Here is a 22,945-nt window from a genome sequence, read left to right as displayed (position 1 = left end):
CATATTTCATTCTCAGAAAATCTAAAATTGACTTTGTGTGGTGGATCTGTTCAGGATTGAGGACATCAAATAGAAATATAGTGAAATTGCTTCATGTAGCTACTTCTGTCACAAATCAATAAATTTAGATTTTCATAAAACTTATTATATGTCATTGTTCCCTCAAATGGGACCAGCACTATTTCTGAAAAAGTCTAGGGGCAATGGGGGGAGGGATGGGCGAATATAACAAAGCTTTTATCTCCCTGCTAGCTTTGGGAATTAAAATAACATTAGAATAAAGTGGAAAAAACCCCCAAACTCCATCGCATTACTGAAGAATTATTTCATTCATAAAACATGTTGAGTTAATTTTAATCCATATTAGTTGAATGGAAACGTAGTCTTGCTCTTTCAGAATGTTAGGCTTCTGAGTTATTTACTGGGATATACAACTTCTGTAGGTAACAAATATGTTTTATTAAGACATTATATATGACTCTATGATAAAAAATAAAGGAAAGCCTGAGGAAGGGTTATTCTACAGAGGACAACCACAGGAGATGGGCCGTGTAAGAGTGAAGCTGGCTCTATGAACTGAAGATTATTAGGAGACAGGGGCAACACAGTGGTAGAGAGGGCAAAGAAATGAAACCAGAAGAAACACATCGACACAGTGACACACTGTTTCTTTGTCCCTTTCCTGTTGTGTCGTATGTGAACAATGGACAATAATTGGATATCTTTTTCTTTTAAAGGGACAAATGAATAGGCTCTTTAAATGAAATTTATTTCCATAAACATGCACTTTATTTAAATTTGTGATTGTGAGGTATTTACTGAGATGCATGTGAAACTAAAAAGTTTCTTTCATTGAACAATGATTCTTACTTTCAGAGAACTAGATTATCATTATTTATCTTTTAAAACAAGGCACATATAAATAACTAGGCTCTTCATTACAACAGTACAGATTCATTAAATACGGAAAATAAAAACCCAAAGTTAACAAAAACATAAGATCATATCTTACTTTTACAGTTTCTACATCACCAGCCTTTGCAGCTTCCAGCAATTGTCTGTCTGCCTCTGAATTACCTAACGGGATACCCTCTGAAAAGAGAAGGAAAGAGTGATTAACTCCCATGGAAAAGGCAGGACCAAGCTTTAAGAGAGGCAGCTTATCTCAAAGTAAAGTTCTTTTACAGTTTGGCAGATTATATAATAAATCTCCATGGTAGCAGAGGAAAACCAGGAAGACATCGTTAAGAATTTTTGTGAGACAAGGGGCGCCTGTGTGGCTCAGTCGTTAAGCATCTGCCTTCGACTCAGGTCATGATCCCAGGGTCCTGGGATCGAGCCCCACATTGGGCTCCCTGCTCCGCGGGAAGCCTGCTTCTCCCTCTCCCACTCCCCCTGCTTGTGTTCCCTCTCTCGCTGTGTCTCTGTCAAATAAATAAAATCTTAAAAAAAAAAAATTTTTTTTGTGAGACAAAAAAAGTTTTTTTGGGGAAACATTTCATGTATATACATATAAATAAGCAAAACGTGTGTAAATATGAATAATAAATGTGATTTAAACAATGTAATGGAATATAAAACAGATGAAAGATGGCATGTTCTATAACCAAGGCCACTGGATGGTAGAAAAACTTTAAGTTAGGAGACCAATGGCCAGAGACCTAACCATGGTTCTGCCCTTAAGTAGCTATCTAAACTGGGGCAAGGGGCCTCAGATTTTTTCAGTTCTAAAGAGAAGAGATGGACTAGAAGGTAACTAAAGTCATTTTCAGATCTGAAATTCTGTTTTATAGCTCATTTAAAATCTCACAGGAAAGGAAGAAAACATGTACCTTTGTATCTTATAACAAAATAAACTCCAATGGATTAAAGACCTTAAGATAAAAAAATTAAACCTTAAAAATATTAAAAGAAAATATGAGTATTTTTATACTTGGAGTAGAAAAGCATCTTAGAGTAGTACACTAAAGGCAGAACCAATGATGATTTGGAAAAATATGTCAGGCAATAACATAACATTAAACAAAGTTATAAGGCAAATAAAAAATGGAAAAAATATTGCAACATATATCTTAAAAATGCAAATTAAAATGAGAGATCCTGGGTTTTTCTTTTTTATCCATTAGTGGGCAAAGAGGAAATGGGGGAACTACACTGACAATATTTCTATACTATACAATATTTCTATTAAAAAAAAGCATCTATTACTTCTTAAGTTCATACACACACGTCCACCAAACGAAAAGATTAAGAATCATAATACCCAGTGCTAACAAACAAGTCCTGTCATATGCTGTTAGTAGGAATATAATATGGTACTTAATAACTGTTCTAGAAGATGATTTAACAATTACATGTTATCCTTTGACCTGGAAACTCTACCTTGACAATTTACTAGAAACTAGCTGGAGGGGCACCTGGGTAGTTCAGTTGGTTAAGCGTCTGCCTTCAGCTCAGGTCATGATCCCAGGGTCCTGGGATCAAGTCCTGCATCAGGCTCCCTGCTCAGCGGGGAGCCTGCTTTTCCCTCTTCCTCTGCTGCTCCCCTTGCTTGTGCTCTGTTAAATAAATAAAATCTTAAAAAAAAAAAAAAAAAAAGAAACTAGCTGGAAAGGTAAGAAATCGCACTTAGCACAAAACTAGTAAGACTGTAAATGTCCATCACGAGGCAACTGAATCGACTGGTGTTATAACCCCCAAACTGACACTGAAACAAATGTGTGTTATATGAGGAACTAAAGGGAATTCTGAAAGAGTCTCATAGTTCAGTTTTGGCAGTTTCCAGGTTGTTTTGTCAACCTGCCTTCATCTATTCAGTGTTTTTCTCAAAAGGTGGTTTCTAGATCACAGGCATAAAGATCATCGAAAATGTTAAAGATACAAGAGGCTTGATCTGCTGTATTTCTTCTCATCTGAGCTTTCAGACGTCAAAGTCACTTTAAAATTTATTGGACCAGATTTCTAGGGTGAAATGTATAACCTATGTAAAATGTATAGATATTTGATCTAAATATTTAAAAATATAATGAATATACAAGTATTCAATAGTTAAATATGTTTTAATAAGTCAAATAGTTGGTTACCTTGTACAAAAATTCTATATGCCTTATATATAAAAGACCTAAAAAAACAGTGAAGAGGCAGGGCCAGTCTTTAGAGTATTATTTATCATTATGGATGCTCAACTGAGAGACACCTACTTTTTTATGTTTTCCTGTCTTTAAAAAAAATAGCAACTATTACATCTTAAATACTTTCTAGATAAAAACTTAAGAGCCAGCTATTAGAGAATTTGAGCAGATAATGCTTCTGGAACAAAATCATAGTAAGACTTAATGACATTTGGAACACTTGAGTATAATGAATTAACAGTCAAATATTCTACATTTTCTTTTCATTACCAACTTCTACATAGTATGTGAAAAACTTTATTTTTACTTTTAAGTTTTATTTATTTAAGTAATCTCTACACCCAAAGTGGGGCTCAAACTCACGACCCCGAAATCAAGAGTTGCGTGCTCTTCTGAATGAGCCAGCCAGGCGCCTCTATGTGAAAAAATTTAAAGGTTAATTTTAAAAAGTTGATTTCATGAGGGCGCCTGGGTGGCTCAGTCGTTAAGCGTCTGCCTTCGGCTCAGGTCATGACCCTAGGGTCCTGGGATCGAGCCCCGCATCGGGCTCCCTGCTCCGCGGGGGGCCTGCTTCTCCCTCTCCCACTCCCCCTGCTTGTGTTCCCTCTCTCGCTGTGTCTCTGTCAAATAAATAAAATCTTTAAAAAAAAAAAAAAAGTTGATTTCATGAAAGCATTTAATACCTTGAAGAAGTTGCTGCACGTTTTCATTTCCCATCTGTAAGGCAGTAAAGCCCTGAAGGGATATGATGTTCGGATCACACCCATAGCTCAGGAGCAGGCGGCAGGTTTGCAGATGACCACAGTGTGCAGCTCTATGCAGAGAAGTCTGACCAAGATTATCCAGAGCATTAACCTTAACAATGCAGAAAGTGCTAAAATTAGGTGTAACTCAAAATTTAAAACCATCCAATCATGTGTTTAATGCTTGTTACTAATTTAAAAATCCCAATTATTCTCTCATGAAGCCTATTATCCAGGGCCAAAACAAATGTTTTTGCTCAAATTTAGAGCATAAATTCACCAGTTCATGAAGGCTGATATCAGAAAAGACTTTTTTGGGTTAAAAGCAGGAAATGTTGAGTAACAGTTGTGTTTGCCATTAAAAAGTATTAGTATATTTACTGCACTTAGAGGTAGACATTGCCTAACGAAGTTTAATCCATATGTTTTTATGGATCTCTGAGGTCCAGAAATGTGGAGACTAACTCCAAGATAGACAACAGTAACAAAGCCAGAGACTAACTTAGCATTAAAATATTTATTCCTACTGGCTTAATCTTCTACCTTTTTTACAAATATAATCTGTATAGATAAATACATTATGGTCTATTCACACAACAGAATACTTTTAAGCAATAAAAGGAACAAAGGATCAGTACATGGATGAATCTCCAAAATATACAGAGGAGAAAGCCTTGGAGAAGAGTATGAATTGTACAGTTCCATAGACATGAAGGCCTAGAACAGGCAAATCTAATCTACCTAGGAAATAAATGAAATGGTTGTTGCATCTAGGGGTGGAGATTGCCTTGGATGGGGCCCTGCCTCAGCCATGAAATAACGTCCTGTACCTTGATGAGTTTTGGTAACACAGGTGTATACATTAGTCAAAATTCAGCAAATGTTCATGGAAGATTTGTGCATTTCACTGCATGTAAGTTTTGCACCCCCAAAAAACCTGTAAATAAATACTGACCTCTAGATGATGAATACATGGAAATATTTAGGGAGAAGTACATAGCAATTTGCAAATTACTTTGAAATGTTTAATATGTATATATACATTTATGGATAAAGGGAGAAACTGATGGATATGTAATAAGACAATATAGTAAAACATTAACTCCCCCATCTCATCTGTACCTGCACCCTTCCCCACCAGGTAAATAATTTTTTAAAACACAAGTGAGAAATTAAGTTCCTCAGTAATCAACCCTGTGGCCACTAGTATGATCTGACACATAGTCCGATTCATATCCATGGAATTGGAGAATATTTGAACAGGAATATAGTAAGACTTTCTCAATGAAACCAAAAAAACTGGATTATAAATTGCTAGTCTCCATGCTTATGGAACTTGAAAACTGATTTAAAATGCTCAGGACAATTAATCTGCTCAGGACAATTAATCTACTTATTCACATACCAAAACTCACTGAAATGTGAAATACATCCACTTGAAAACTTTAGTTGGGTACCACTTTGTGTTAAGATCAGGGTGACGAACTTGTTCTGGTTTGCCTGGGACTTCCCTGGTTTTAGTACTGACAGTCCCGTGTTTCTGGAAATCCCTCAGTTCCTGGATGGTTGGTCCCACTAGTCAGGACTGTTTCATTGAGTTTCACAACTCACATTTAGTATGTATCCAGATATTCTAGTAATGTACCACATGTATGAAAAAAGCAATCAATGAGAAGTTATAGAACAGACAGACGAGATATGCCAAGCAGTCAAGCAGAATAAACTTTATTTTATTCAATAATTTACAATAGGAAAGATTGAGATTATACATTATCAAGAATTCCCCCAAATCAAAGAGAAATTAGGACACTGAAAGGAAACACAAACAAGAAGTTGTAGGAAGAATTCTAAGTGGTTCCTTGAGTGGGAACCCAAGAAACGACAGATCAGAAAACTATTTTGCAAAGCACATTTAGGGAAGAGCCTTGGGGTCACCCAAGGGCTAAGGGTCTCTACTCCTTTCTTTTCCCTTCATTCAGAGTGGCACCATTCTTTGTTACATAATGAATTTCTACTAAAGATTTTGTTTGGAAAAGGCAAGGATCCATGGCTAAAAACTGTGAAAACTGTTGAATTAGGTGACTGTCATCTCTCCCAATCTGGGATGCCAAGTGTATCTTTTACTGAGTAGTGTTTTTTAAAGTTCCTGGGTAAGAAATGATGATTTCTAGCCTGATGAAAACATAATTATTCCAAGAATAAAATGCTTTGTATACAAATGCCAATTAAAGAACACTGACTTCACAAAAAGGGGAACTGTTTTCAGTCAAATTATTTAAATAATTTATTTCTTTCTGTTCCAAGTCCTTTGGTTTAGTCACAGAAATAACAGAGTAAGAAAGACTGTGGCTAGTGTAAACAACAAGAGTTATCATGGTAGCCAAGGAACAGAAGATACGAGTGAGAGAAGACTGGAGATGATTGGTCATAATCAGTGTGTCTCTAGCTGAGGATGTTCTGAAGAGTATTCTATTAGAAAAAGACCTTAAAAGGGGCACCTGGGTGGCTCAGTCGTTAAGCATCTGCCTTCAGCTCAGGTCATGATCCCAGGGTCCTGGGATTGAGCCCTGCATCGGGCTCCCTGCTCAGTGGGAAGCCTGCTTCTCCCTCTCCCACTCCCCCTGCTTGTGTTCCCTCTCTCACTGTGTCTCTCTCTGTCAAATAAATAAATAAAATCTTTAAGAAAAAAAAAAAAAGACCTTAAGGATAACTAGACCAGTAGGGTGTGGGTAAAAGGAATGGAGAAGGAAGGATATATAGGAAGCATGTATTTTTGAGTAAATCCTTAGGCTTTCTAGGAAAAAATCAGATAAAGGAAAGTATCTGCTAGACTATTTTTAAGTATAGATTAAGAGGAAAAAAGTAATACTTATGAGAGAGTAAACAGTTTAGGAAGTCAGCAGTTTCATCTGCTAAACAGAAAATAACTCAGTGGATTACCAAAGATTACCAAAAAGGAAGTATACCTTTGCTTCATGTTTCACCACTACTTCGACAACGTCATTATGAGCTTTCTCAGATGCCACGTGGAGAGGAGTCAAGAATCTTAAAAAGAAAGTCAGCCGAGAATCAATGTATTTTCAAAAAAAAAAAAAAAAAAGCGTCAGTAATTTTTAATTACTAAAAGTAGACTTACTCTTTCGTTTTTTCATTGATGTTTGCTCCTTTTCTTAGCAACAGTTCACATATTTGCTTTCTTTTGGGGTACGGAGATGCGGCAGCACAATGCTAGATAATTTAAATTGCAGCATTAATCAAGGACTATACAGAACTAATTTTTACTTAAGAACATTTGTGTTTCCAATCAAGAACAACTAAGAAGTTATTTAACTTCTTTGTTTTATTTTTGACCTGACTTTGCTACTCAAAGGCTTTCTATTGGACAGAATGTACAACAATTACCAAATTCTGGCCGGGGCTGCAAATCCTATTTATCAGATATGTTACTAAATATTCTGATCAAGTTTTATAGTTGCCCTTTGTCTTTGAAAAAGCCACTACTGATGTGATGGAAATTTAAATTAATGTCACCAACACTCCTTTTAAAGCTATTCCCACATAGCACGGTGTCTATGTTATTTTTAAAAGTTTAATTAATGAAACACTCCAAACGTTGGAGTTTCTTTACATCAAGTAATAAAAGACACTCATCAGCTCTGGATGCTGCCTGGTAACAGCACAGATCAAACAGCTGACAAGATTAGTATTTACATCTTTCTCAATTAGTTGCTCAAACAGAATAAGGAGCTTGGACTACCTGTTTGTCAAAATCAATGGGAGCAGATGATACACTAAACTGGAGTCTGTAGCATCTATATCTATGATATAGCAAAGAGGAAAGGAGATGGGTGGTAGGGATTTGCTAGTTATAAACCTAGAATGTATCTCATGGTCATGTCCTAAATCTTTGCATCCCCAATTCTGAGGATGATATTCATTTACAACAGGCGTTCAATAAATGTCTGGATGCATGAATGACTAGATCAATGTAAAAATATGAAGTTAAATTGAAGCTTGAGAATTCATGGAATAAAAGTTCTGGATAACTGCTAAGTTGTTCTATACATCTAAATATACAGTACATATGAAATTTATTCTCTTATTTTAACCTGTTGTTAATTATAAAGCTTATCTGATCTTCATGACTTTGCTTCAGATTCATTCTTTGTTGTGGTTGCTGTTACCAAAATCATTCCTTTGCCCTCAATAAAACCATTTCTAACTGGTAAACATAGTTACTTTGGTATGTTATGAGTAATCATCCCAGGACATCTATCAGGACAGCACACAGAATGGAAATGGTTTATTTCCAAGTATTCTTGATCATGTCCATTTCAAAATAGCACATCTACTCCTCTGTCCCATCCTGAGCCAGTGCCTATAATCTCTGGAAACCTGGAAGACACTGCCCCTGCACCACAACTGTCCATGAGTACTTAACTCCTACTATGTTTTAAGGTTAATAACAAAAATAAGTTGCTTAATAGCAGAATATTTAGGGGGAGATAATAGGTAGTATTAGCTTTTCAGGCCAGAAAATTTTCCTGTCAGTTTTTCTAAATTTCTCTGCACAATCTTGATAATGTTATGATTTTAAATTTGCACTAGCATTTCTTATTAATCTGCAGCTTTGTTATTTTTTTACTTGGATTTTTTTTACAACTTAAGTTAGCAAAAAGGCTTAATATGTTTTATAGATAGGTTTCTACATAACCTTCACATAGTGTACATCATGGTATAAGGAAGAAAATTAATCAATAACCAAGAAAATTAATTACCTACAAAATATTAGGTAAGAGTATGAGTTAAATTTGCCCTGCAACACATTGGTCTATTTAGGGTCCTCTTCCTTCACCCAAACCACATTCTGCAATTCATACAGCAGGACTGATTTTCTTCCTTCTAAATTGTTATTTGGGGCGTGTGGGTGTCAACTGGTTAAGTGTTGCCTTTGGCTCAGGTCACAATCTCGAGGTCCTGGGATTGAGCCCTGGATCGAGCCCTGCATTGGGCTCCCTGCTCAGTGGGGAGCCTGCCTCTTCCTCCCCTCTGCCCCTCCCCATGCTCACATGCCCTCTCTCTCTCTCATAAATAAATAAAAATCTTCCAAAAAAATTGGTATTTCTAAGGTAGTCTCTGATTACACCATTGCCTTCCTATCTTCCACGACTTTATCCCTACTAGCTCTCATTCTCTTCTGACTGCTTTTCCATAGGTTGTCCGATTTTCATCTACTCTGTTACAGCTCCACAGAAGTGTTATTACCTCTACCAGGGAAGTAGCCTTATTCACACAGACACTTTACTTACATAGTATAGAGGGGATATATACAGACTTCAGATCTAATTTTGAAAAAAATTATAATACTGGAAGGAAAACCAAGTGGTTTTTCTATGGATGACAGAATTATTTTCTTTTTCATTACTTTCAGTGGGTTTAAAATTCTCAATCACAAGCACTTATAATTTTTATAATAAAAAAGGAAACGATATGTACTATTACAATAATAAAAAAGCTACACACATACGCCAGTATATGAATAAAGTTTTTTTCTGGAAGGATACTCAAATGAATAATAATATTGCCTTTTGGGGTGAGGCGGTCTATTTTTCTGTACTGTTTGACATTTTTTCTTTATATATGTTCAGGCATTAATTTTTAAAAAACACAGATTTTTAAAAACAATTCTTTTACTAGAAGTAGGACGTTATGTTACTCTGTATCATCAAAAGAAGTAGGACGTTATGATCAGTTCAACATGTTTTTGGTTATTGCATCTTAAAAACTTTAATCTGAAACATTACCAATGCTGTTTCATGTGTTTGAGGATGCTTAAAATTCACCATTTCCAGAGAGAGATGTTTTTTAATTCGTGTTACATCAGCTTCCCGGGCAGCCTGTAGCAGTGAGTGGCCTTTAAACTCATCTAGATGAAGAGAAAAACATGTAAATCTGCATGAGAATTATCAAATTGATGGGACTTACCTAGTAAAAGATACTTAGTATTTTTCTTGAAATTATTTTCAAAATTATCTACCAAAATAGTCAGACAGAAGCTGTAAAGATATTCTCCAAATATAACCCCCCAAAACAGAGACAGTGCTATACCAGTTTCCCTCAGTTATGACATAATTCATCCCTAAATGTATACACGGATTTAGCCCATGGCCAACTCAGGGTCTATTTTGGTCTGTAGGAATCTGGAGTACTGCAATATATTACCAGACCTGAGAGTTCTAAGAATTTTCCAAAGCAGAGAACTTTTCTCAGTAAAGAAATAAAACAAAGAGTGATCATGGTTCGTACACTAACATCATGGCGGTAGCAGATGATTTTTTTGCTCAAACATCAGAGAACTGGTGACCAGAAAATTGAGTATTTCCAAGAGCCACCTACTGATGAACAAATCAAAGAGTATTTTCTCAAGATTCCTCTTTTATTCATCAGGTTTATGAAACCACCCATTATCCTTTATTGTTCCAGAATAATACAAATTTAATACAAGTTTCCTATTTATGTATAGCAATACTATATCTGAACTAGGTGGCTGTTTCTCACTACATTTACTTCAGTTACAGACAGAAAACCACACAACTGCCAGATACCAAAGAATATTAGATGGTTAGGATCTGGGGACCATGTTTACAAGACAGTAATCCTACAAATGACATGGCAGATTAATAAGAAACTCACACCAAAGATAGGAACAAAACCCAAATTCATTCTTTTCAAAAGCATTACCATCTCATTTAACTTGACTTGAAAAAACAAATACAAATATATTTTCTTTTCATAGCATCTTAAGAGTAGAATGAGTAGAAACCTCCAGATGACTAAATACGCTAGTATGAACAATAGATACCCATGGTAAGGAAAATTTTCCATTATTTAAAAATTTCTAAAAACAAATGAGAAAGAACAATTTTTAGTTTGTTGGCATCTTAATATCCTAGTTGAACATTCATCATATTATACTCACATGATAATCTTTCTTTTAACTGCGGTGTGGGAGCCAAGTCTATAGCACTTTTATTATGACAATTCAGCAGTGTTGGATCTGCACCATAACTTAGGAGAAGAGAACATACTTCAACCCTGTTCTTTGAAGCTGCCTCATGAAGAGGAGTGAATTGCCACAAGTCCATTGCATTTACACAGGCACCATGCTGAGGGATTGGGGGGGGGGAGGGTAAAGCACATATTTAGTGTTCAATTTTTTAAGAGAATTCAGAATTATTAGTACTGTGTAATTTAACATCATGCAAGCTTAAACAGGTTATACCCTCAAAATTCATTTTTTAAACCTATTATTTCAGAAATACACTTTTTCCCCATGGAAAACCAAGTAGTCGGTTGCTAGGTGTATGCACAAGGACCCTTACTTAACTCTTTTATTGTTAAAAACAGTTAAGAATGAAGCTTTAAATTTCACCACTGGGTATTTACCACAAAGATACAAATGTAGGGATCCGAAGGGGTACGTGCATCCCGATGTTTATAGCAGCAATGTCCACAATAGCCAAACTATGGAAAGAGCCAAGATGTCCATCGACAGATGAATGGATAAAGAAGATGTGGGTGTATATATACACATACACACACACACACAATGGAATATTATGCAGCCATCAAAAGGAATGAAATCTTGCCATTTGCAACAACGTGGATGGAACTGGAGGGTATTACGCTGAGCGAAATAAGTCAATCAGAGAAAGACATGTATCATATGATCTCACTGATATGAGGAATTCTTAATGTCAGGAAACAAACTGAGGGTTGCTGGAGTGGTGGGGGGTGGGAGGGATGGGGTGGCTGGTGACAGACACTGGGGAGGGTATGTGCTATGGTGAGTGCTGTGAATTGTGTAAGACTGTTGAATCACAGACCTGTACCTCTGAAACAAATAATACATTATATGTTTAAAAAAAAAAAAAAAAAAAGAAGAAGATAGCAGGAAGGGAAAAATGAAGGGGGGGAAATCGGAGGGGGAGACAAACCATGAGAGACTATGGACTCTGAGAAACAAACTGAGGGTTCTAGAGGGGAGGGGGTGGGGGGATGGGTTAGCCTGGTGATGGGGATTAAAGAGGGCATGTATTGCATGGAGCACGGGGTGTTATATGCAAACAATGAATCATGGAACACTACATCAAAAACTAATGATGTAAGGTATGGTGATTAACATAAAAAAAAAGAATGAAGCTTTAGATTTAACTTGCATCTTCTCTAAGTTTTCCCCTTTTTTGAGGTATAATTTACACACAGTAGAACATAGTTCTTAAGTGAATAGTTTGAGGAATTGTGACAAATGTGTGTGTGTGTATATATCCATGATACCATCACCCAATTCAAGATACAGGACACTTTCATTACACCAGAATGTTCCCTCATGCTCCTTTTATAGATAATTCATGCCCCCATTCTGTTAGCACCATATATTAGATTTATATGTTCTTGAACTTCATAAAAACAGAAAAACACAGTATGTACTTTTGTGTCTACCTTCCTTCACATACAATGTTTCTGAGATTCATTCATGTCGTTATCAATAGTTTTCATTGCTGAGTAGCATTCCATTGTACTGACAGACCATAATTTACTTATCCATCATCCTGCTGATGGGCATTTGGACTATTTCTAGTTTTTGACTATTTTGAATAAGGTGTTATGAACATTCATCTGTAAGTCTCTTTATGGACATGTGCTATGTCCCTAGGAACGGAATTGCTGGATGGATGATATAGTAGATACAGGTTTACTTTTATTAGAAACTGACAAATAGTCTTCTAAAGTGGCTGTATTATTTCTGCACTGCCATCAGCAATATTTGAGTTCTAGTGTTCCCCCATCCTTATTAATACTTGGTATTGTTAGTCTTTTTAATTTCAGCCATTTCCAAGTATGGAGTTGGAGAGACCACAGAAGTCATTCTAGTTCAATCTCTCATCTCTCACAATCCCTTCCATAGCATTCCTTCAGATGGCAAATGAGCTACTCACTCCTTTAGTACTTTCAATGATGGGAAACTAATTCTCAACTAATATGACTTTTCATAATTACTAGATAACTTGTCTCACTAGAAGTTCTTTTCTACATTAAGTTAAATATGTATTTTAAACTTTGATCTACTGATTTTCTTTGGAGCAAAAGAGATCCATATTCTTGGCAATATTTAAGAGCAACTCTTACGTTTTTGAGTTTAAACACCTTCAGCTCCTTCACTCATCTTTCTTATCAGATGGTTTCTAGATTTCCTTTCACCCTCACGGCCCTTGGCTAAATATACTTTAGTTTAAAAGCTCCATTAAAGAAATTATTGAGTGCCTAGAATAACAACAGAGTCTCAATGTGGTCTGAGAAAAAGTACATTCCATCTATTGCTACATTTGCTTTTGACACTATTACTTCTACTCCTGGCATAAAATCATGTTAGCTTCTTAAGCAATCACATCACAATTTCTACAGTGCCCAGGTCATGAAAAGCAGTTAACTGAATGTTTGCAGTTAAATGCCAGCTTCTGCTAGCCAACTGTTTAGCAAGAGTTGCCAACTGACTCAGTGTTGCCTACACCTTCTGCCTGTATTCCCTGTCTCTATCTACTTGCCAAATCCAGACACTCCTGAGCTTGAGTGCTCTGGTAACTGCAACCTCACCTCAGCTAACCTCCTCTATACATATGACCTCTAGTCAGCCTGCCATTCTTATTTATTGAACATCAGGTCTTAGGAAAACACAGTTCAGTTGTCTGTAGGTCCCAATGCAGTCTGTCTCATGTTTCACTTTTATCCATAATAATATTCCAAATGTTCTGCTGAATTCAAGATTCAGTTTTACAATAAGAAAAGCATTACTGCTACAAATGTATGATGTTGCAGCCACCGCCTTATACATTTAAAAAGGCTTAGGGGCTACTCAGAGAGTATCTAATCGTTGAAGTTGTTTCTGTGGGAAAATATCCCATTGTAGCACATGCCGAAAAGAAAGCATGGAGGCATTGGGAACATATCTTTGCCATGACGGCTGCTGCTAGAATGAGGGAAAGCATTAAAAGGGGCAGAATGGTGCAGAGTAAGAGAAGCCTAAAAAATGTGGTCAAATATATGTGCAGAGACTGGGGGACAAAAGGAAATAGATGTGGGTAACATCCTCCTGCCTACTCTGAAGGAGAATATGTATCTTCTATTTTCATCCAACAGGGAGCAAAATAAATTTGTTTTTGGTCCTGGGAAGCTGCTTGTTAAACAAGAGCCGCCCAGCATATTGGAAGAAGTGCAGCTTACCAAATGAGCCTGCTGCAACCCAAAGTATAACTGGGAAGATCTTGCAAATGTAACCGGTGGTTTTCATAATATATGAATCACTAAAAATTGCTTTCTGGTATTTTCAAGGATTTTGAAACTTCACCGTTAGCCACAAATTATAGAATCATTTAAGGTGCTATTCACAAGATGACAGTGCTATTTTATATTTAAAATCTTAAGGTATTTCAAAAATCTCAAAGCAGTCAAATGTTGACCTATCAATCATCTACATCTTAGAATGATTATATGTATTCCTTCTATATCCACCAAGCACTAAAAACACAAAGTAAACAGGTATATGATGTATTTCAAGTGATTTTATATAATTCTAAGAAAAACAGAAGAGAACTAACCTTGACCAGAAGCTCAGTTACTTCATAATGACCATAAGAACAGGCATTGTGTAAGGGCACCAGATCACTACAATATGAGGGCGGGGGGATGAAAAGAAGCTTGTGTTATTACAGTTAGTTCATTTAATTTAAATTAAATTCACACTTAGATTTAAATAGCAAATGGCTTTTGTGATCTTTAATAGAAATGCACAAAATTTAACATCCATCTGAACACTAAGTTCCAATAATTCTAACTTCCAAGTCTCTTTCACATCCATCTTTTTTTTCTCCAAGGCTACCACCACGCCTTTAATATTTCTTCCTGTACTACTCAAACAGCCCCTATTTCAATTTCTTTTTCAAATTGTAGCCAGATTTTTCTAAAAGTAAATCTGATGTAGCTACTCCTTTTTTTTTTTTTTAAGGGGGGAGACAGAGACAGTGGGTGGGGGGAGGGGCAGAGAAAGAATCTCAAGCAGGTTCCACACCCAGTGTGGAGCACCATGTGGGGCTTGATCCCATGACTGTGAGCCAAAATCAGGAGTCGGACACTTAACCGACTGAGCCACCCAGGCACCCCTGATGTAGTTACTCCTTGTTTTAATGTCTCATTGGTTCTTCCTTGCTTTTGAAAACTGGTTCCAACTGCTTAGCCTGGCATGCAATGGTCTAACACTCTGGAGCCTTACCCTTTAGTGATGGTATGCTCAACCACATGTAGTTCCGTCTATGCCTCTGGGCATACTGTCCCCTTGGTGTAGAACAGATTTCCTCCCTCCTGGCTTACTCCTACAATCCTTTCCAAACTCAGAGCTTGAACACTGGCTCTTCCTTGAAACTTTTTTTCAGATTCTATAGGGTAAATTAATAAACTAAACCCAATTCCTTCATGATGGCCATGGAGAAAGAACTTTCTATCTAGGAAGGTACAGTGGAACCTTAAAATCCTGACTTGTATCTTTAAGCTGCTCTTACTTGGGGAATCACTAATTACCACAGACACTGCTATGATGGCCTCTGGTGAGTAATGGCCACTGACAGTGTAGTCATTAATTCTACCTGTCCTTTCTTTAAAGGTTTACGGCTTTCCTCACCACTTTTTTTTTAAGATTTTATTTTTTATTCTTTTAATATTTTACTTATTTATGAGAGAGAAAGAGAAAGAGATTGAGCACAAGCAGGGGGGAACAACAGGCAGAGGGAGAAGCAGGCTCCCTGCTGGGCAAGGAACCCAATGTGGTTTCTGGATTTCTGGTATTGGATTGAGTCCCAGGACCCCGGGATCATGACGTGAGCCGAAGGCAGACGCTTAACCGCCTGAGCTACCTACGCGTCCCAGATTTATTTATTTTAGAGAGAGAGAGAGAGCACTCAAGCATGCTCCCCACTGAGTGTGGAGCCCAATGTGGGGCTCAATCTCACAACCCGAAGATCATGACCTCAGTGGAAATCAAGAGTCAGATGCTCACCGACTGAGCCACCCAGGCAACCCTCACCATTTTTTATTGTATGATTTCTAACCTGAGCACCAATTTCATTCCCCAACTATCTACTGGCTACCTCTACTTGAGTTTCCTGAGTTCTGGTTCCAAAATAATTCTTCCAAAATAATTTTTCCTCCTGGATTTTAGTATGTGTATCACTGGGTATCAGTCACTCAGCTTCAGAATTTGAAATGTAGTTATCTTTTTATTCCTCTCTCCTCACATCCAGAGAGTCAACAAATCTTACCCATTCTTACACTATAGTATCTCTTGCACCTGTGTCTTTATTTCCATTCCTCTGCAACATTATTATAGATCCTCATTATGCTTGAACCCTTGATTACTCTCACTGCTCTCTGACCTCTGGTCCTTCTCTCCAAACTACCTTACACATTGCTGCCAGAATGTGTCCCCTAAAACTCCTCTTTTAGAAGAAATCTTTCCCCTTGCTTAAGATCTTTCAACAGCTACTGTGGCTCACAGTGTGAATTCCTTAGACTGGAATATCAAGGCCTCTAAAACCTGGTTCTTACCTACTTCTCCAACCCTAGCCTTCATTTCTCCCCTATGTAAATCATTTGCTTCAGCCACACTGGTCTAGTCATTGTTTCTTAAATATGCTGTAATATCTGCTTTAGCACATCCTCTCACACAAATTCTCTTGCACAATGATGTTCCCTAAACTCTCTGCTTTCTTGAGCTGAGTCCAGGTTGAGTATCACCTCCTCCTGAAGGATTTTCTATCCAGTACAGCCATCACTGAGAGTTCCCTCCTGGGAACTCCTACAGTACTATCTCTATTATCACCTCACACTTAGTAGAGAACTTATATTGTGAGGTATCTAGTCATGCTTCCTAAAGTGTAGTGTAAGCCCTCTAAAGTGGTGGCTTTAAGGTTTTATAATTCCTGTGTCCTCAGAGCAATCTGCATATTGTAAAAGCTCAATAATGTTTACACTATTTAGCAAGAAGATTTTTATATGGTTACAGAGATTATAATAAAGACAGTAACATTTAAGAAATCCTCATTTTTTCCCAATGCTTACTTACCCTTTATCTTTAGCATGGACATCAGCTCCATGTTGTAGTAACAGCTGTACAATTTTTACTCTGTTGTATCCTGCTGCCAAATGCAATGGAGTTGACTGAAATATTAATCAGACAAATGAATGAAATTACAATAATAGCTAAAAAAAATGTGTGAAAAGGTAAAAAACCAAATATAATACCAGAATTCCAGAAAAAAACTTACCATCTTCATAGTTCTCATTTTGGTTTTACAAAATCCAACATATTTACCAAAGGCATAGTATAAGTTTGTAAGTTCATTATTGTAAGTAGGAAGCAAACAACTAAATGTTTATCAGTAAAGTTTTACTAAGTTTAAGAATTAATCCAAATTACTGCTTAAAAGAAAGTATCAGCATTCTCATCAAATGTTTTAATTTTTAGTAAGATAAATGCATTTTCATGTTACCAGGAGGAAGAACAACAGCTTAGCTGTCAAAGGAACTACCTTTCTGCCATCACTTGCGTGGCAGTTGACATTTAAGGGTGTCAGCAGAGCCATCATTTTTTCTTCATTGCCACTCCTAGCACACAAAAAAACGTATTAGCAATTTGTATTCATCAGATCCCGTCTGCAGACATGTATGTGAGCAAACAAAAATTCATTCTCTTTTAAAGTTTGCTTATTATTTAAAAAAATTAATGATGAAGTTATCCACGATACATATTTATAACACCAGTACACACCTGGCACTTTCCAAAAGTTCATCTTTCTTATATTCACCTGTGAATTAGGGGGAAAAAATTTAAAAAGATTAATCACAAAAGTAATAACAACTTAATGCATAAAGATCCTCATGAACTACATTCAAAGTAGATAAATTTGGAAATAAATTTCCAACAAATACAAAATGATTAATTAACACAATATTGTGCAGTTTAAAAAATATTTATATGAAGAACATGGAATACATTTGTTATGAAAGTAAAAAAAAAAATCCAATATTACATAATGAAGCTATTTGAAAACAATATGCACCAAAAAAGGAAAGCCAAGAAGAAAATACACCAAAATTTCAACAAAGTTTGTCTTAGGTGGTAGGTTACTGTGAGCTTTTCCTTTTCTTTTTACTCCTCAAATTTCCTAAAACCAATGTTATTTGTGCAACGGACAAAATGCACCCACAACTTCATTCAAAAGTAACACAAAACAAAATTCAATATGCCAACATTATAGAGATAACAAAAGATAATCTTATGGCATTACCAACTGGACATAATCCTTAATATTTTTATGAATGCAGATTTTCCAACACCAAAATTATATTATAGTGCTACTTTAAATATATACACATAAGAACAGGATTAAATGTAAACTCTTTATGCCCATAGCTTAGCTTCCATATTTACAAATGCATACAAACAAAACTTTAAAATGAATACAACTTAAATTAACATAATTTAATGTAATGGACAGTGTTTATTGATTTGCTGAAATAAAATCCAAACTGCTGTCCACAATACAAATATATACAGATTGCTAATGCAAGGATTCTTTGAGCCCCAAGATTTTTTAAAAAGAGAAAAGCAGGGAATAAAATGGTATAGTGAAGGGGGAAATGAACACAGAAGTGATAGTTTCAATAACAGCTCACTTTTCTAGAACCTCTTTGGGGACTGGTCTAAATTTTCCTGGTAATACCAGAAGAAATATCACAAAGTCCAAGCACAAGAGCTCACAGCAGAACCCCTCAGGCTCTTGACTATTAGATCAGACATGATTCTAATGGTGATCACACAGATAAGAATCCAGAAAACAATATGGCAGAGAGCTTTTTAAGAGGAAACACTCTGATGAGGAAGAAACATGTGAAGGGGATACTACCATTCAAAAAAGCTTGACAGTCTAAAATGAACCTGAGACTAAGCCTTATACATGTTAATAGGTTCCAAAGACATGAATATGTTACGAGAGAACATTAACTGACATGCTTCAAGGTACTGAAACTGGTATGACCAGAATCCACTGTTTAGAAAAGATAACGGTTAGAGCTTTTTGAAAGGTTTTCATTAAAAAAAAAAAGAAGAAGAAGATTAAAACACATTAAAAAAATAGTATATAAAGGGGTAAAACATGTTATCTGGAAAACTCAGGGACATTTATTTTTTTTTTTTAGATTTTAAAATATTTTACTTTTTAAAACTGACAGTCTATATAAAACCTTATCATAAAACCATATACATTACAAAAAATTTTTATCAGAACTGCAATGCTTAGAAAAGTAGCATTTTTAGGCAGTTCCAGCTTGGAAATATCAATTCTCTGATTTCAAAAGGAGATGTTTCATAAACCTACTCACTGGTCACATTAATTTCTGAGATTTCAAATATTTTAAGCTACTTTCCTTTTTTTTTAATCACCAGGTGCTCATCACAAGTACACTCCTTAATCCTCATCACCTATTTCACCCATCTTCCCACCCACCTCTCCCTGTTAACCATCAGTTTTGTTCTCTATAGTTAAGAGTCTATTTCTTGGTTTCTCTTTTTTCCCTCTTTGCTTGTTTTTTTTTGTTTCTTAAATTCCTCACAAGAGTGAAATCATATGGCATTTGTCTTTCTCTAACTGACTTATTTCACTTAGCATATACTCTCTAGCTCTATCCATGTTGTTGCAAATGGCAAGAATTCATCGTTTTATGGCTGAGTAATATTCCATTGTGTATATATACCACATCTTTTTTACCCATTTATCTATGGATGGATATTTGGGCTGCTTCCGTATCTCGGCTATTGTAAATAATGCTGCTTTCATAAACATCAGGGTGCATGTATCCCTTTGAATGAGTGTTTTTGTATCCTTTGGGTAAATACCCAGTAGTGCAATTCCTGGATCGTCGGGTAGTTCTATTTTTAACTTTTTAAGGAACCTCCATACTGTTTTCCATAGTGGCTGCACCAGTTTGCATTCCCACCAACAGTGCACAAGGGTTCCTTTTTCTCTACATCCCCACCAACACCTGTTGTTTCTCGTGTTGATTTTAGCTATTCTGTCAGGTGTAAGGGGATAGCTCATTGTAGTTTTGATTTGCATTTCCCTCATGATAAGTGATGTTGAGCATCTTTTTTTTTTTGAGAGAGAGAGAGAACGCACGTGCGCACAGGAGTGGGGTGGGGAGGAGCAGAGGGAAAGGCAGAGAGAGAATCCATGCTGGGCATGGAGTCTGATGCAGGGCTCGATCTCATGACCCTGAGATCATGACCTGAGCCGAAATCAAGAGTTGGAGGCTAAATGACTGAGCCATCCAGGTGCCCCAATGTTGAGCATCTTTTCATGTGTCTGTTGGCCATCTATATGTCTTTTGGGAGAAATATCTGTGCATGTCTTCGGCCCATTTTTTAATTAGATTATTTGTTTTTTGGGTGTTGATTTTTCTAAGTTCTTTATATATTTTGGATACTAATCCTTTATTAGAGATGTCATTTACAAATATCTTCTCCCATTCTGTAGGGTGCCTTTTAGTTTGTTGACTGTTTCCTTCTCTGTGCAAAAGCTTTTTATTCTGATGTAGTCCCAATTGTTTATTTTTGCTTGGAAAAGTCAGGGACATTTAAAGAACATCCTGAAGACATGGTAGTAACACACAATAATCCATTACCCCTGACCGAAATAAGGCAGGAAGCACAAATCTAAACACCAATTTAAAAAGAAAAAAGAGAAGTTTTACTTTTCTTAGACAAGAATCAAATGCCAATTGTCCAGATGTAGAAAAGAGTAACTACTGAATTGATAGTATTTTGAAAATCTAGTTGAAGTCATTAACTACAGGAAGCAGACCGTCTACCTAGCAAGCTCAATTCTTTATATTCTTCCTAGAATACCCAATGAGTACATAGACTTACCGGTCAGCACTGCTTTGGCAGACGGGTCTGCTAAATCTAATGCTGTCCTTCCATCTGTATTCCGGATGGTTGGCTCAGCTCCATGCTGTAAGAGCACTGCAACAGAGCAACACTACCTTTCAAAATGGTAATCATGACAATCTGATTTTAGTAAATCATCTTCTCAAAAATTCTGGTCCAGAAGTCTTTGAGTTATTTAAAGACCTTTCATATCCTGATAGCATGCTAAATGTTATATTTTATTTTATTTTTTTTTTATTTATTTTTTTTTTTTAAAGATTTTTTATTTATTTATTTGAGAGAGAGAGAATGAGAGAGAGCAAGCACATGAGAGGGGGGAGGGTCAGAGGGAGAAGCAGACTCCCTGCCAAGCAGGGAGCCCGATGCGGGACTCGATCCAGGGACTCCAGGATCATGACCTGAGCTGAAGGCAGTCGCCCAACCAACTGAGCCACCCAGGCGCCCCTAAATGTTATATTTTAAAGATAAGATTGTATAAAATATTGCATTATTTAATGTACAAGACACGTTAAATAAATGTCCCCTAAGCTCAATGTCAGGTTTCCTTTGCTTTGTGACTAAGGAGATAAAAGTATATAAGGAAATAAAAGGCTAGTTTGCTTGAAAGCTTGTTCTCTCATTCCAAATGAACGACTGTCTATGTTAGACTGTCCTATCATAACAAAAATGGAATTTCTAAAGCTACGGATAGCCCAGGAATAGGGATCTATAGAATTAAAAAAGAAAAATAAAATCACACAGGTAAATTCTTTAAAAAAGAAAAAAATACTCTCTGTAGGGTTAACAAACCCCAAATCAAAACCATTACATTACATCCTAGAGCACATAAAAAAAGACTTGTGCTATATTCTGTATTGTTATTTGTTATATAAGGATATTCTAGCACACTCTATAAATAAGGTGCTGGGGAAAGACAGGCAAATAACATGCAGAAAGGGGAGCCTACCTCCTGTTCTTTGACAGGGTTATATTCATTCCACTCTACTACTACCTGTAATAGTGCTGGCCGATAGAAATAAAATGTGAGCCATATATGTAATTTAAAATTTTCTAGTAGCCACATTAAAAAAAATAAAAAGTAACAGGTTAAGTTATTCTAAACATGTTTTACTTAGCCCAATATACCCAAAGTACCGTCATTTCAGTATTTTACTTATATTGTAATCAATATAAAATTGAGATTTTTGCATTCCTTTTTTTTTTTTTTTCCAAAGTAAATCTCTGAAATCTGGTTTGTAAAAAGTACATCTCAATTCAAATTAGCCATATTACAAGTCCTCAGCTACCATATTGGACAGTGAAGACCTATAACTATATTTGGAAAACCCTACATTATTAAAGCTGATTATTTATATGCCTGAGACTCAGGAACTAGAAAAGGACTATGAGCAGAGGGAGTAGCAACTTAGATAACACACAGGAAAGGAGAACTGGGCAGAGGTTACTAGGTAATGTGTTTGTATCTTTATAAATGACCTAACTTGAACTAACTTGACCAGTATAAATAGTGATTTGGGGCATTGGGATGAGGGGAGAACAGTTAAGTCCAGCTTAGAGCACCTGGACTTTTCCTAATGCACAGAGTTGGTTTTCTATCTGTCTCCAGGATTTCAACTGCCCCTGTTTTGCATCAGGAAATAGAGCTAAGGTAAGCAGAGTCCTGCTTACTACCAGTCCCTGACTGGTAGGCTCAGAAAAGTCAATACCAGATTAATGAAAACTCTCAAATAAGCAACCTTTTCAATGATAATTTTGTCAGTGATCAACCTGTCAGGAAATTCTCTATCATTTGTTAAAGCATTCTAAACGACTGATAATTTGTCCTTCAAATGTTTCTGTAAGCCCTACTTCATGCCCTCATCATTTCTCATCTGGGTTATTCTACAGCTTCTTAGCCGGTCTCTCTGATGCCATCTATTCAACCTAGCCCCCTATCAGATCATTCTTTTGAAAATATGCTACTCTCATCAGACACTTTCCTTAGAAGTCTTCAATGATTCCATACTACCTACATAAAA

General features: G+C 36.3%; 1 protein-coding gene across 1 annotated transcript in view; it reads right to left on the bottom strand.

Moving 5' to 3' along the window:
* Positions 1–22,945, bottom strand: part of TNKS2 (tankyrase 2) — a 66,902-nt gene that overhangs the window by 28,249 nt on the left and 15,708 nt on the right. Inside the window, exons 3-13 of the mRNA XM_032432304.1 lie at positions 20,907–21,002; positions 17,751–17,787; positions 17,512–17,587; positions 17,046–17,140; positions 14,530–14,596; positions 10,854–11,040; positions 9,679–9,800; positions 7,011–7,102; positions 6,841–6,919; positions 3,815–3,986; positions 1,013–1,092 (exon numbers count right to left, since the gene is read on the bottom strand). Coding sequence (XP_032288195.1) covers positions 1,013–1,092; positions 3,815–3,986; positions 6,841–6,919; positions 7,011–7,102; positions 9,679–9,800; positions 10,854–11,040; positions 14,530–14,596; positions 17,046–17,140; positions 17,512–17,587; positions 17,751–17,787; positions 20,907–21,002 — 1,103 coding nt within the window. The remainder of the gene's footprint in view (positions 1–1,012; positions 1,093–3,814; positions 3,987–6,840; positions 6,920–7,010; positions 7,103–9,678; positions 9,801–10,853; positions 11,041–14,529; positions 14,597–17,045; positions 17,141–17,511; positions 17,588–17,750; positions 17,788–20,906; positions 21,003–22,945) is intronic.

This window comes from Phoca vitulina, unplaced genomic scaffold (assembly GCF_004348235.1).
Source record: "Phoca vitulina isolate PV1807 unplaced genomic scaffold, GSC_HSeal_1.0 scaffold48, whole genome shotgun sequence".
Classification (NCBI taxonomy): Eukaryota; Metazoa; Chordata; class Mammalia; order Carnivora; family Phocidae; genus Phoca; species Phoca vitulina.
The sequence above is the reverse complement of the archived record's forward strand: the minus strand, read 5'-3'. Positions and strand labels throughout refer to the sequence as shown.